This window comes from Lygodium microphyllum, chromosome 15, assembly GCF_053477565.2.
Source record: "Lygodium microphyllum isolate KBCC chromosome 15, Lygodium_microphyllum_v1.1.10, whole genome shotgun sequence".
Classification (NCBI taxonomy): Eukaryota; Viridiplantae; Streptophyta; class Polypodiopsida; order Schizaeales; family Lygodiaceae; genus Lygodium; species Lygodium microphyllum.
Window position 1 is genome coordinate 37,428,948 of NC_141149.1, and position 12,463 is coordinate 37,441,410.

Genomic DNA, 12,463 nt, shown 5'->3' on the forward strand with positions numbered 1-12,463 from the left:
TGCTTGAAAAATTCATGGCTGTGCATCTCTGAAACAAAAAAAAATCGCTGCTATTTGCAGGGGATAAGGCAGCAGGAGTGTATATCAAGCTTGCCGATTGCCACTTAAAGGTTAGTCAAGGCTGTCAGTAGTTATTGAATATGTGCTGCATGTTCAGAACTGAATCTTTCCTGCTGGGAAGCAAATTTATTGGTTTCTAGTATTTTAGCCAAACATGTAAATTAATATCATGCATGTGTAATTCAGCTAGAAAGCAAGCATGAAGCTGCATCTGCTTATGTTGATGCTGCAAATTGTTACAAGAAGGTTAATATCAAAGGTAAACAATCTGATACATTGGGCTCTCTTTAGAAGGCTGAATGTAACTGCATTTATGGCTCTAATGCAAAGCTTGTTGTTTCTTTACAGAAGCTATGCGATATTTGAATCTGGCAGTTCAAATTTTTATGGAGATAGGAAGATTATCTATGGCTGCAAAATACTATAAGGTCTGTTTGAGATACTTGGCTCCAGTTCAGCGTTGTTAGTTTCATGTTAATAGCCCGGCATAAGTGAATAATGATGGTTTCTCAAATTGTCACCTTCTTTATGGGCGAGTTGGCTTATTGCACGGGCAGTTATGTTTAGGTTGAGCTTGCTCATAGTAGGGAATCATCTTTCTGGAATTTATGCTAAAGTATGTTTAGGTTGAGTTTGCTCATACTTTGAATTGCAGTGCTTGAAAAAAAGGCAAGTTATAAGTTGCTTTCAACTACATGTTGTAAATAGCAAGAATGACAATTTGTTGATTTTAAGTGCTTAGTACCTCTTGTTTTGTGATCCAAAATTTAACATTGCAAGTTTGTGACTTCTAAGTTGTTTGCAGTGTTCAAGAAATGACGAAATTGATTAGATCCAACATTTAGTTAATTCTGATACTGCTTTCGAGTTCTAATATGCATCTTAGATCATTTTTTCTGAGGATGCATCGATGTACTACGATTCCTTTATTTCTTTTGCATCTAGGCTATTAGATTAAGGGGATTGAGGCAAAACTGGTTGACATTGTTGTGAAGCAGGTAACGTAGCATATAAAATCTGATGCTGCTTTTGAGTTCTAATATGTATCTTAGATCATTTTTCCTGAGGATGTATTGATATACTTTCTTTTGCATCTAGGCTATTAGATTAAGGGGATTGAGGCAAAACTTGGTGGCATTGTTGTGAAGCACATAACATAACATATAAAATCTAAGTTTTGGCTTATAAGTGTGTTGTACTTTTGCAATCAGACTTACAGTGGACTATGTGAGTGATTACCCAGTAAAAATAAACATATCAGACTTACTAGTAGACTGTGAGTGATTAGCCCCAGTAAAAATAAACATATCAAACCCAAAAGCAACAGCATTGAACTTGGTCAGCTTTTTGTGCTTTTCTTCTTCATAAGAGATGCTGGCATTCTAGAAAAAGCTATCTTTATTAGCGACTTCTTTGAATCAATGAGATTGGACTATTTTCGAAGATAATCATCCAAATATCAACCAAGAACGGTTTAAGGATAGCATTCTTCAACTATTCCAATGGAATTGGTTGAATTTTAAAAGTTCATTGTCCAGATAAACCATAAAAGTTATAGTAGGCTTGTTCACTTTTCCCTTGGTAATGGTCCTCAGCTTCACTACATAAAGCGATTTGTAAACTGAGCACATTCCAAGTGAATTGCAACACTTTTTGAGTTCTTGATGCATTGGACCTTGTATGACAATCATGTTGATGTTTGTTTGGTCACGTTTGAATTGATTCTTGAATCCAGGAAATAGCAGAGCTGCTTGAAAAGGAGGAAGAACTAGAAGGGGCCATGGGATACTATGAGAAAGCTGCCGATCTCTATGAGGGTGAGGAGGCCACGAGCCAGGGCAATCAATGTAGGCTGAAGGTTGCTCAGTTTGCAGCTGTACTTGAACAGTAGGTGGAATTGTTATGTTATCATTTAGTCTTCCTGGCTATGGTTGTAGTTTACATTCTAAACAGGATGTATTCCTATTTTGTATGCAGATATTCAAAAGCCATAGACATTTTTGAATCTGTGGCTTCTCATTCTATGAATAACAATCTCTTAAGATACAGTGTGAAGGGCTACTTATTGAATTCTGGGTTATGTCATATTTGTGGGGGGGATGTTGTGGCGATCAACAACGCCCTTGAGAAGTACCAGGTAATAAACTTTGCGGACCTAAGGCTCCAATTAAAGTGATGTCACTTAAAAGAAAGATTTAATCTGACCTGATCGTTTTTTTGTATTCTCTGTCCTGTTAGTTGTCAGACAATTGACAATTAATTACAAACTGATAGTTATCAGACAAGTTTGTGCTGTATTATAATTCTGAAACAAATATCGATAGATTGCAATCATTATAAGTTTTGACTGTGTTGTTGGGATGAACAGGATTTAGATCCTTCTTTCTCCAACAGCCGTGAATGCAAGCTTTTAACAGTAAGTTCTGAGACGTGTCATGACGTCATTTCAATAGCTAGTTGTTAGATGGGTATGACAGGAAAATTATGTTGTTATGATAGTTCAGATTTTAATTTAAGGTTTACTTTTTCAACAGTATGCTCTTCCTGTAGCAGTGTTTGTATGTATGGGGTTTGATTGAAAAAGCTTCAATCTATCATAACAAAGATTGAATTGAAAATGATCAGGACTTGGCAGCTTCAATAGAGGAAGAAAATGTTGAACAGTTCACTGATGCAGTAAAGGAGTTTGATAGCATTACACGCCTGGTAAGCATTGTGAATTGGGTATTAAATAAGAATCAGCTGGTTTTAAGTTGCTATTTCGGTACGATGTTCTCATCGCATGGTGGGCTTTATATGCAGATTTTTACTTATCCATTCCCAGAGTCTTATGCCTTTGTTCTTTTAATGTAGCTATTTAAACCTCTTCTATAATCGTTTCTGCTCTAATTCTAGGGTCAGATCAAAGAAACTGTTGCATATCAGTTAGTCTTGTTTTTGTAATGATTTTGCTATTACATTTGAGTATGCAAGTGAAAGGTGCACTACCTATACTCATTTATGCTGTAGAATAATGGCATTTGCACCCACACAATTCTTTATCCAATGTTTTTAGGTACCATGATTATGTTTCTTCCAGGAATAAACTTCGTAAAGTTCTTTTTCCCTTTTTTTTTTGGGGGAAGGGGGGGGGGGGGGGGAATATTGTTGTGTGTGTCATGTAATGATACCACTGAACGTTTGATTGTGCTAGGGAGGTTACTGGCTCCATGTTGATCACCACCACTAAGAATGCTTGTTTACTATCCTCAGTAGATTGGTATTGTGTTTTAAGTTTTGCCTTTTGATCTTTTTTTTCGATCTAATACTACCAAAGATTGAGACATTTAGTTGCGAACATAATTCAACTAAGTCTAGAGTAACTAATCCTTAGGTCATTGTTGTCATCTTCACACCTTGATTGTGCTTTACTGTGGCTTCATGTATAGAGTAATGCTGAAGGCATGGCTAATGTACACTTGTTTTTGTTGTGCAGGACCAGTGGAAGACCACTCTCTTACTTCGGGCAAAGAAAGCTCTTAAAGATAGAGAAATTGAAGAGGAAGACCTGACCTAATTTGGTTTATATAAACAAACTTTGTGATGTAACCTGTGTGATAGTTCTAGCTTTATCATGCTCTTATGGGGCTGCTCATTGACATTGCTTTAAAAGCCATTTCTACTCTTCTGTGAACTTAAAAAACTTTCTTGTGATGGTTTTTGGCCTTTGTATCATTTCAAATTCTGTGGCTTTTGCTGCTCTTTATATTGGCACAAGCACAGAAGAAACTGAGGGCTAGCCGATGCTTGTAATTTGTGCTTAGGTCATGAATTCTTACATGCTAGTTTGTCAAGTTTAGTTAACTAATCTTGCCCTTGTATATTTGCCTCGGCTTTCAATAATTTAAATTGGAGTTGTATTTTCTGGATGGGATAAATTGGCAGTAGTTTAACGACTTGTAAAACTCGTGTACTGTTGAGCTTGGCAAGTTTTCAATTTGTATCGAAACCTCTTTGCAGTATTAAGCTCCTATATTCGGAATGGTATTTAGGGGGAACAAATAAATCAAGTAGGTTAATTTAGAGGATGTGTTGCCCAAGAGGTATCCAAGAAGATAAGACTTTCTTGTCATATTGGGATCCAAAATTAGTACTACCCCATATTAGAGTCTATTGTGTAGGGATTTCACCATCTTTGATAAATGCAGAATGCTTGTGTCCTGTACACAGAATGCTGTTATAGTGTTTGAATGCTATTCTTCTTTTGCGCATGTGAATGCTGTCATTGGTTCAAGATTTTATACTTGGTCTCAAATCCTTGGACATTGTAGGATCCCTACTAAACTATTGGCATGCTTGCTTTAAAATGATAGCTGCATCTTCGCTTTCAACATGTCACATATCTCACAATTAAGAAACCCTTGCTTGGAAATGATGCTTCACAGCATCTGGTGCAGAAAATACATCTAGACTTTTATACATGTGGCAAATCTGTGTATATGATTGTACATACATCTTGCAAACATCTCATGATAATTGCTAAAAGAGAGAACACTATCTTCATGCAGTCCAATTAGATGTTGCAAAAATTATAATATTTTATTTGAAGGCCTATCGATGCCTCCCATCTTGGAGGAATAAAATCTGTACATTGTAGATTTTGTATGTATCAAATTGTGTGAGTTTCTCTCCTTTTCATAACAATGCAAAAATTTTCAATTGACTTTCAAATTGCCATGGTAGTTTTCACATTGCGAATATCATAATGACCTTTTAAAAAAGTGGTGTAAGTCTCTCCAAGTCAATGTTATTATTTATCCACTCTTTGACTTCTTTCCATGTATGGATGTATGCATTCCCTCCATGCAAGTTGACCTAGAACCTTTTTAACGAGTTTCAAGTGCCTCGTGTTTGGCATTGGACTTAATCTTCCAAACAAATCCAATGTGGAATAGGACAAATTTATCCACTCTACAATGAGTTGCATATAGTGAGATATCCAATGGAGAGTGAAAGGTAGGGTCTTGCTCAGAAAGGCCCATTAAATTGGTAGGTTGCATATAGAAAAATATATTAATGTTGGCCTTGTTACTTATTGAGATAGTGTATGCCTTTGGGTGTTTAGTGATTACTTGCCTTTGGGTGTTCATTCGAATATGGAAGTCTTTAGCGTTTTCATTGTTTTCTTGCCTTGGCATGGGAGTCGTGTTCATTTATGAAATACCCAACAGAGAGCCACATGATTCTTAGGTAACATCTAGATACAGTAAATTTGATTTTGTGAATGCATGAACGTGAGCGTGTGCATAATGGGTTCTAATAGCAAATGCATTAATTTTCAATAAAATAATGAATTATTGGATGGGGTTCAAGGGCTTGAGTAGGCTATAATGGGAGGAAACATTGCTAAAACACCTCATTTTTTGGAAAATTCTCAAAATATACATCCAATTTCAAAATTTACCAAATCCCATGCATCTAATCAAAATTTCCAAGATATACCTCCAATTTAGCCAATATTTTCTAAAAAGTTATGTACTTTTCAATATGGCCCTTAAAAGCTTTAAAATACTTCTCCATGAAAACATACACCATACATATGTAAGGAGAAGCTCACATGAGAAGTGAGATAGAAGGTAGAATGTTTTCTTGCCAATTTCTTTTACTCTTGTCCACACAATACAATGTACACTAAGTATAGACAAGAGAGATTATAAAGGAAAGTGGCTTACTAAGTTAAACAATGTATGATTGACTATACTAATTGGCTAGTGCTATAACAATGCCAATTATAATTATGAGTAGATGTAACAATAAATATTTGAGTTAGCGGCCATGTGAAGGTCATGACGACCATCGATGTAGTAAGTGTAAACGTGCAAAACCATCTAACCAAGCAATCAATCATCAATGTCTACATGTGTTAAGCTTGCCATGTTAATGCTCCCCTTCAAGCTCAATTGGATATTTGTAACTCCAAGTAAGCCTCAAAATCTTTGAAGCTTCTTCGTAGCCAAGACCTTTGTAAAAATGTTAGTTACTTGGTCTTGTATGCTAACATGCGTCAAGTCAATCTCACCTCCAAGTATCTTCTTTATTACAAAATGGTAGTGTACCTTGATATGTTTTGTTCTGACATGGAACACGAGGTGCCTTGCCAACAGTATGCTGGCATGTTGCTCATGTTTCCATAATAAATGACAATTGGATCACCTACATGCACATCCAAATCAACTAATAACTTATAAGGTATATCATTATTCCATCTCACATATCACCATAGCAGCATCAAAACAATTGTAGATTGCTTATTGCTACTCCAAGTGATTGTTATAGTATCAAGTGAAAGCATAAATTTATTGTATTTTTTAATCAAATAAATGGCTAGCCAAGTTTGCATCTATGTATCCAAAAACATGTATATCCTTGGTTTCTACTAGTCCAAGTTATTACTGCCTTACTATGTGAAAACATGAATCTGTTGGTAGATCTTCTATCAGATATACTACCGGCTTAATTTGCATCTATGTATCCAAATACTCATGTATCCTTACCTCATAAATAAGTTCATAATGCAAAGTGGACCTCACATATCTCAATATGTGTTTGACTATATCCAAATGAGGCTTTCTAGGTACATGCAGTAATTGACTCACAAGCCCAATGACATAACTCAAGTCTACTAATCTCATGATAGTTATGTAAATTAAACTTCATGCTATTTGCAATTAATATAGTGGGGTCTTCTATCTCATCTGCAACAGCACTTAACTTTACATTATGTTTCAATGGCACAATTATACCATACTTGGACAATATATCCAAGCCATATTGTCTTTGGGATAGCTAAATACCATAAGCATACTTGACCACTTCAATGCTAAGAAAATACCTCAATTCACCAAGATCCTTCATCTTAAATTTCTATTTCAAAAAGCCCTTGACATCAGCAATCTCATTGTTACTATCAAATGTAAAAATTAGGTCATCCACATAGATGACTATAATGAGTAAACTTGCATAATCCTTTCTCCAATAAAGTGATAGGATACTCTTCGATCTTGTTAGACTATACTTTAGGTGCTTGCTTTGGCTTGTAGAGTGCCTTCTTTAACTTGCACATATATGTGGGATACTCCAAATCCTCATAACCTACTGGCTACTCCATACATACCTCTTCTTGAAAATCACCATGCAAGAAGATATTCTTTACATTCATCTATTGTAAAGGCCAACATTTGGGTATTGCCAAAGCAATCATATATCTAAGAGTTGCCATCCTAGCCACCTAGGCTAAAGATCTATTCCTAATCTATGCTATATATAGCAAGAGGCGTATGCATAACATGTCGTCTGACCAACCTATGGGTCCAAGATAGTAGCAGTAGACGGGTCTCGGCTACTCTTCGCATTACCCATATCAACCATCGCCTGCCATATAACGTGTGGTCTAATAAAACTCCACACAAGCGACTAAGTCCTATTTCATTATCAATGACAACATTCGGACTAGGACGACAGTTGAAGAAGAGGTTCTCCTCATAAGAAAAATTGGCTAATGAATTCGCAAACTGATTCCAATAACGTGGAATCAACTGAAGTGAGACACTCTCAAATTCATCAAGTAGGGTTATAACAGTTCGATGATACATTCGAAGGATGGGATTCCGGACTGTATATGTCTCATTTAGTTGATTTAAGATCAACTAGGAATCCCCTTTTACTAACAACCACCGAATATCACCTTTCTTGGCAATATTTAGTCCCACAATCAAAGCCTTATACTCTGCCATGTTGTTAGTGAATCCTACCCCAAGGTAAGGAGCTAATTTCATTGTAACTCTACATCGGGGATCTCACATAACTACTCCAACACTCTCTTTTTTATGAGGGCCCCGGGACACTCCATCAAAGTATAACGTGTACATCCATAATGGGTTTACACAGCCAACCATCAAGAACTCTCCTATTCATAATCATGATAATCAAAATTCAACATATTTAGAGGATGAACTGACGGCTCCATCCCACCTTCTTCATTAAAACCAACAAGGATGCTTGTCAAAATTTGTAAACAGTGATGGCAAAAAACTTTGATCTCCCATACAAAGGTACCGTCTTCTTGCTCAATCACTTTATATAATTTTCTCCACCAGAATAAGCTTCCCCTGATGATATCTTTGTTCTAGATATGGATGCTCCAAATAAGGGATAACCGCCCCATCAATCAATTTAAGCTGTCTTGTAGGTCTCAAATCAACCCTAGCATGGACATGCAATGCATTTAGCATATTAGCATATTCAAAAATAATAATTAACCTTATTTTTAAATTGTACTCCATGTAGATCAGCTAATAAAGCCATGGACTTATTTTTACCTATCCTAACTATTTTGTAAGGGCCATCCCATCTAGGTTCTAGCTTCCCTGGAAATAGCTCCCTACGCGCATTGTAATATAGAATTAACTGTCCTTTCTTAAAGGTATATTGCTTCGCTTTTAGATCATGCAACTGCTTCGTCTGACACTTAGCTACCTCTTGGTGCAATAGACTCTGTAATTAAGCTCATCCAAGTGGGCTATAGTTGTACACCGCTCGAATAAGGCATCTTCATCACCCAAAGAATGATTGATTGTGAATCTTATGGTCGGCAACTCAATTTCCAAGGGCAAGACACACTCCTCCCCATAAACTAATTTAAATGGGGTGTAGCCAATGGCTCGTTTAAACGTTGTGTTATACGCCCAAACTGCCCCATATAATTTTGTATCCCAATCACGTTTCTTTTCAGAGACTATCTTGGATAGGATACCCACAAGCTGCTTGTTGGTACTTTCAACTTGTCCATTGGCTTGCGGATTATAGGGAGTTGTCTTATTGTGCTTAATTTTCCAAGTTTCAATCAAGCTTTTAATCACCTTATTCAAAAAGTGAGTTCCACGGTCCGATACTATTTCCTTTATTAGACCAAAACGGCAAATGATTTGCTCAAGTAGGAAACTGGTAATCTCTTTTGCATTGTCTTACCTCGTCACCCATGCTTCTGATCACTTTGTGAAGTAATTAGTGGCTACTATAATGTATCTCTTCTGAGTAGTATACGACGGGGTAATAGGACCCATAAAGTCAATGCCTCACTTCTCAAAGGGAAGGATAGCCATAATAGGCGTAAGTGGTCACTTCCTATTCTCTCAATTGTCATGTCTTTGACATGTATCGCATCTCTTAGCATACTCAAATGAATCTTGGAAGATGGACGGCCACCAATATCCAGCTCTTAAAGCCTTTTGTGCCGTCAACTACCCAACAAAGTGCCCTCCACAAGCGGAGTCATGGCACTCCTCCAAGATAAATGTAACCTCGTCAGGCATCACACATTGGCGATAATAGATATCATTGACACCTGTCGATATAGTGTTTCTGTGATTTAGGAAATTTTTAATTCTTGTTATTTAATTTTTCTCTTCTCGGATTTGGATAAAGTAGCTCCAGTCTCTCCCGTAGATAAATAGTGTGTTATAACAGCATACCAGGAGGAAATAGACGCTGTATCAATTATGAACAAAGTTTCCATGTCACTTCCTTCATCCACGACCTCTTTGGGCTCTTCAAAATCGACAAGACATTCTACAATGACCTGTACCTCGGTGGCTTACTCTTGATCTCGTAATCAAACTCATGCAAAGTGATTAACCACTTTGCTAAATGATCTGACGGTTGTAACTTGTTCAGCAACAATCGAAGCCCTTCCACCTTCGTATAAAAAACCACCTTCTCATAAAGAATGTAATGCCTAAACTTTTTGGTTGCAAATACCATCGCAAGGCATAACTTCTCCATATAGGTATAGTTAATTTCTGATATGCCCAACTTCCGACTAGCAAAGGCTATCGGATGATACCACTTTTCCTCCCAAATTTGGGATAAGCAGTAGTGGCTGCTGAAAATATATACAACATTTCACTCCTTTTAGGTGATTTTAAAACAGGTGCTTTGGCAAACTCCTACTTCACATCATCAAAAGATACTTTGCAAGCATCACTCCATGTAAACTGACAATTGAAGAACAATAGGTTCGTCGGTGGCAACGCTCTTTCTGCCAAGGCATTGATAAACCTCCGATAATACCCTACCGATGATAGAAAGCTATGTACTTCCTTTGGAGTACGTGGTGGACTCATGGCAACTATGACCTTGATCTTTTCAGGGTCAATCGCAATCCCTACTGAATTGACCACATGGCCTAACAATAACCTATAAGGGACTCCAAAGACGCACTTTCGTGGGTTAAGAGTATGCAGAATTGTCTGCAACGCTCAAAACACTTCTGCAAAATGATCAACTACCTTTCTCTTGTGGTGGCTGCCCCCAAGTCATCAGTGAATACTTTCAACTCCTTTGGGGAGATGCCACCAAAGGTCTTGTCGGCTGTTCTTTGCCACAAAACCAGGTGCATTACATAAACCAAATGCTATCACATGGTACGCAAAGGTACCAAAGACAATAATAAATGTCGTTTTAAGCTTGTCTTGCTCAGCTATTGCCATTTGATTATACCTCGCACAGCAATCCATGAATGAATATACTTCCCTACCTACTAATTGATCCAAACTTTGGTCAATAAAGAGCAACGGGTAGTAGTCCTTGACTATTTGCTTATTTAGCTCTCTAAAATCTACACAAAGCCGAATTTGATTGTTCTTCTTCTTTCTAAACACAACTGGTGAACACCATTCAGTATGTTGAGCACGGAAGATCAAACCCGCTTTTCGCAACTTCTGTAGCTCTTCAAACAACTTGTCCCTTAGTTAAAAAGGCATATGCCTTACTTTTTGATGTACAGGGCGGGTTCCTTCCTTTACATGAATAGTATGCATAGCCAGATTGGGGAGAAGGCCCCTAAAGATGTCACGAAACTCTTGAATCAGGGACACATACTCCTCTCTATCTTCTGAACTGAGCATGGAACCTAATTTGATTGGCCACAAATCATTAGGTATACCAAGGTCCAACTCAATTATGTCCGCATCTCTCATTCGATCTTGAGGCTCTATCAGCTCATTCAATGTTATCTAATAAATGTCCTCTGTATTGGACCCTTCTTTAGATCCATCACTCGATGATGTCTCACTACCAGATGGATCTTCTACTATTTCTAGTTCGGTAGAGGATAAAGGAGCTCTCTCACTCTGAGGAGACTCAGCGTAAGCATCCACTATTACACGATTGGCACCTCTACCTAGAATCACTCGACCAACGGGTATATCAACTTGGCAGTCTGTTCGTAAGATCCATGGCCTACCTAGCAAAACTTGATAGCTAGGACATCCTGCAAACCTTATCACCCTAAAGTCCATATAGCATTCCATGCTCGCAATTGTAATGTGGACTTTAGTGATGCAACCTTCTAGTTGTCTTAGACTTGTCATCCACCATTCTAAGAAGTGTGGAGCTGTCTTTTTGAATTTCGAGACCTAGCCTCTCCATCAAGTCTGAACTCATGATATTGATAGAGGATCCAGTGTCCACGATCGTATGCCCTACTAATATTCCATCCATGTATGCTGGAACCCTAGGGCAATGCTTTTCAGCATGATCAAACCAATCTTCTCCCACTCGTGCGATGCCCAAAGGTTCTACAATATACCCAATACGCAGGATTTTCTTGAATTCCTTGCGTACTCCTAGAGAAAGTTTAATCAATTGCAAGAGGTTCATGTCTGGTTCAACTTCGCAAAGAGAACTTGCTAGATCAAAGTTGTGGTAGTTACCCAAAGTTCTCTTCTCGCGCCAAACCATTCTCTCCTTTGGTATTTGGATCGGCTTTAGTGTCTCTTTTTTAACTTTTGCCTTCTTTCTTGGCAATCCCTTATCCTTCTCGGGATCAACTTTACTATCAACAGGCCTTAAAGGTTCACCTTCCATATCAAGATTTAGAACTTGCTTTCCCCTAGCCTCTTGCTTAGGGTTTCCCTTGACAAGTTTTACAGTTCCTTTGTCACCCTCTTTAATCTTTTGACCTCTTGTTACAGCTTGTAGATTAGAAATTTTAGCGTCATTGACACATACAGCCTCAATAAGGCTGACTCCACTACCATGAGGCAACTCCTCTACAATAGCCTTTCCTCATTGCAGTATTTGTCTTGGTCCCTCATCTTGTTGGAGATTATTTCCTTGTGCACGATGGTTAACTAGACCTGGTAGTTTACTCCCTTGTTGGAGAGAACTAATCTTACTCCAACAGGTAGCAGCTAAGTGGCCAGACTTTCCACAAATATCACATTCGACATTCGGAAAATTCCTAGGGAAATGTTGGCCACCACACCGCTTATAGCTGAATCTTGAGGGGGCACCCTCTTCAGGGCGTCGACTCCCTATCAAATTCTACTACTTCTTAAGAAAATTGACATCCATAGCTATTTGT

At 37.8% G+C, this 12,463-nt stretch overlaps 1 protein-coding gene across 1 annotated transcript in view; it reads left to right on the forward strand.

The window, feature by feature from the left end:
• Window positions 1-3,924, forward strand: part of LOC148024438 (alpha-soluble NSF attachment protein 2-like) — a 45,111-nt gene extending 41,187 nt beyond the window's left edge. Inside the window, exons 2-9 of the mRNA XM_087694075.1 lie at window positions 61-110; window positions 247-319; window positions 409-488; window positions 1,796-1,947; window positions 2,038-2,197; window positions 2,429-2,476; window positions 2,686-2,766; window positions 3,536-3,924. Of these exons, the coding sequence (XP_087550201.1) occupies window positions 61-110; window positions 247-319; window positions 409-488; window positions 1,796-1,947; window positions 2,038-2,197; window positions 2,429-2,476; window positions 2,686-2,766; window positions 3,536-3,616 (725 nt within the window). The 3' untranslated portion in view covers window positions 3,617-3,924. The remainder of the gene's footprint in view (window positions 1-60; window positions 111-246; window positions 320-408; window positions 489-1,795; window positions 1,948-2,037; window positions 2,198-2,428; window positions 2,477-2,685; window positions 2,767-3,535) is intronic.
• Window positions 3,925-12,463: the final 8,539 nt, after the last annotated feature.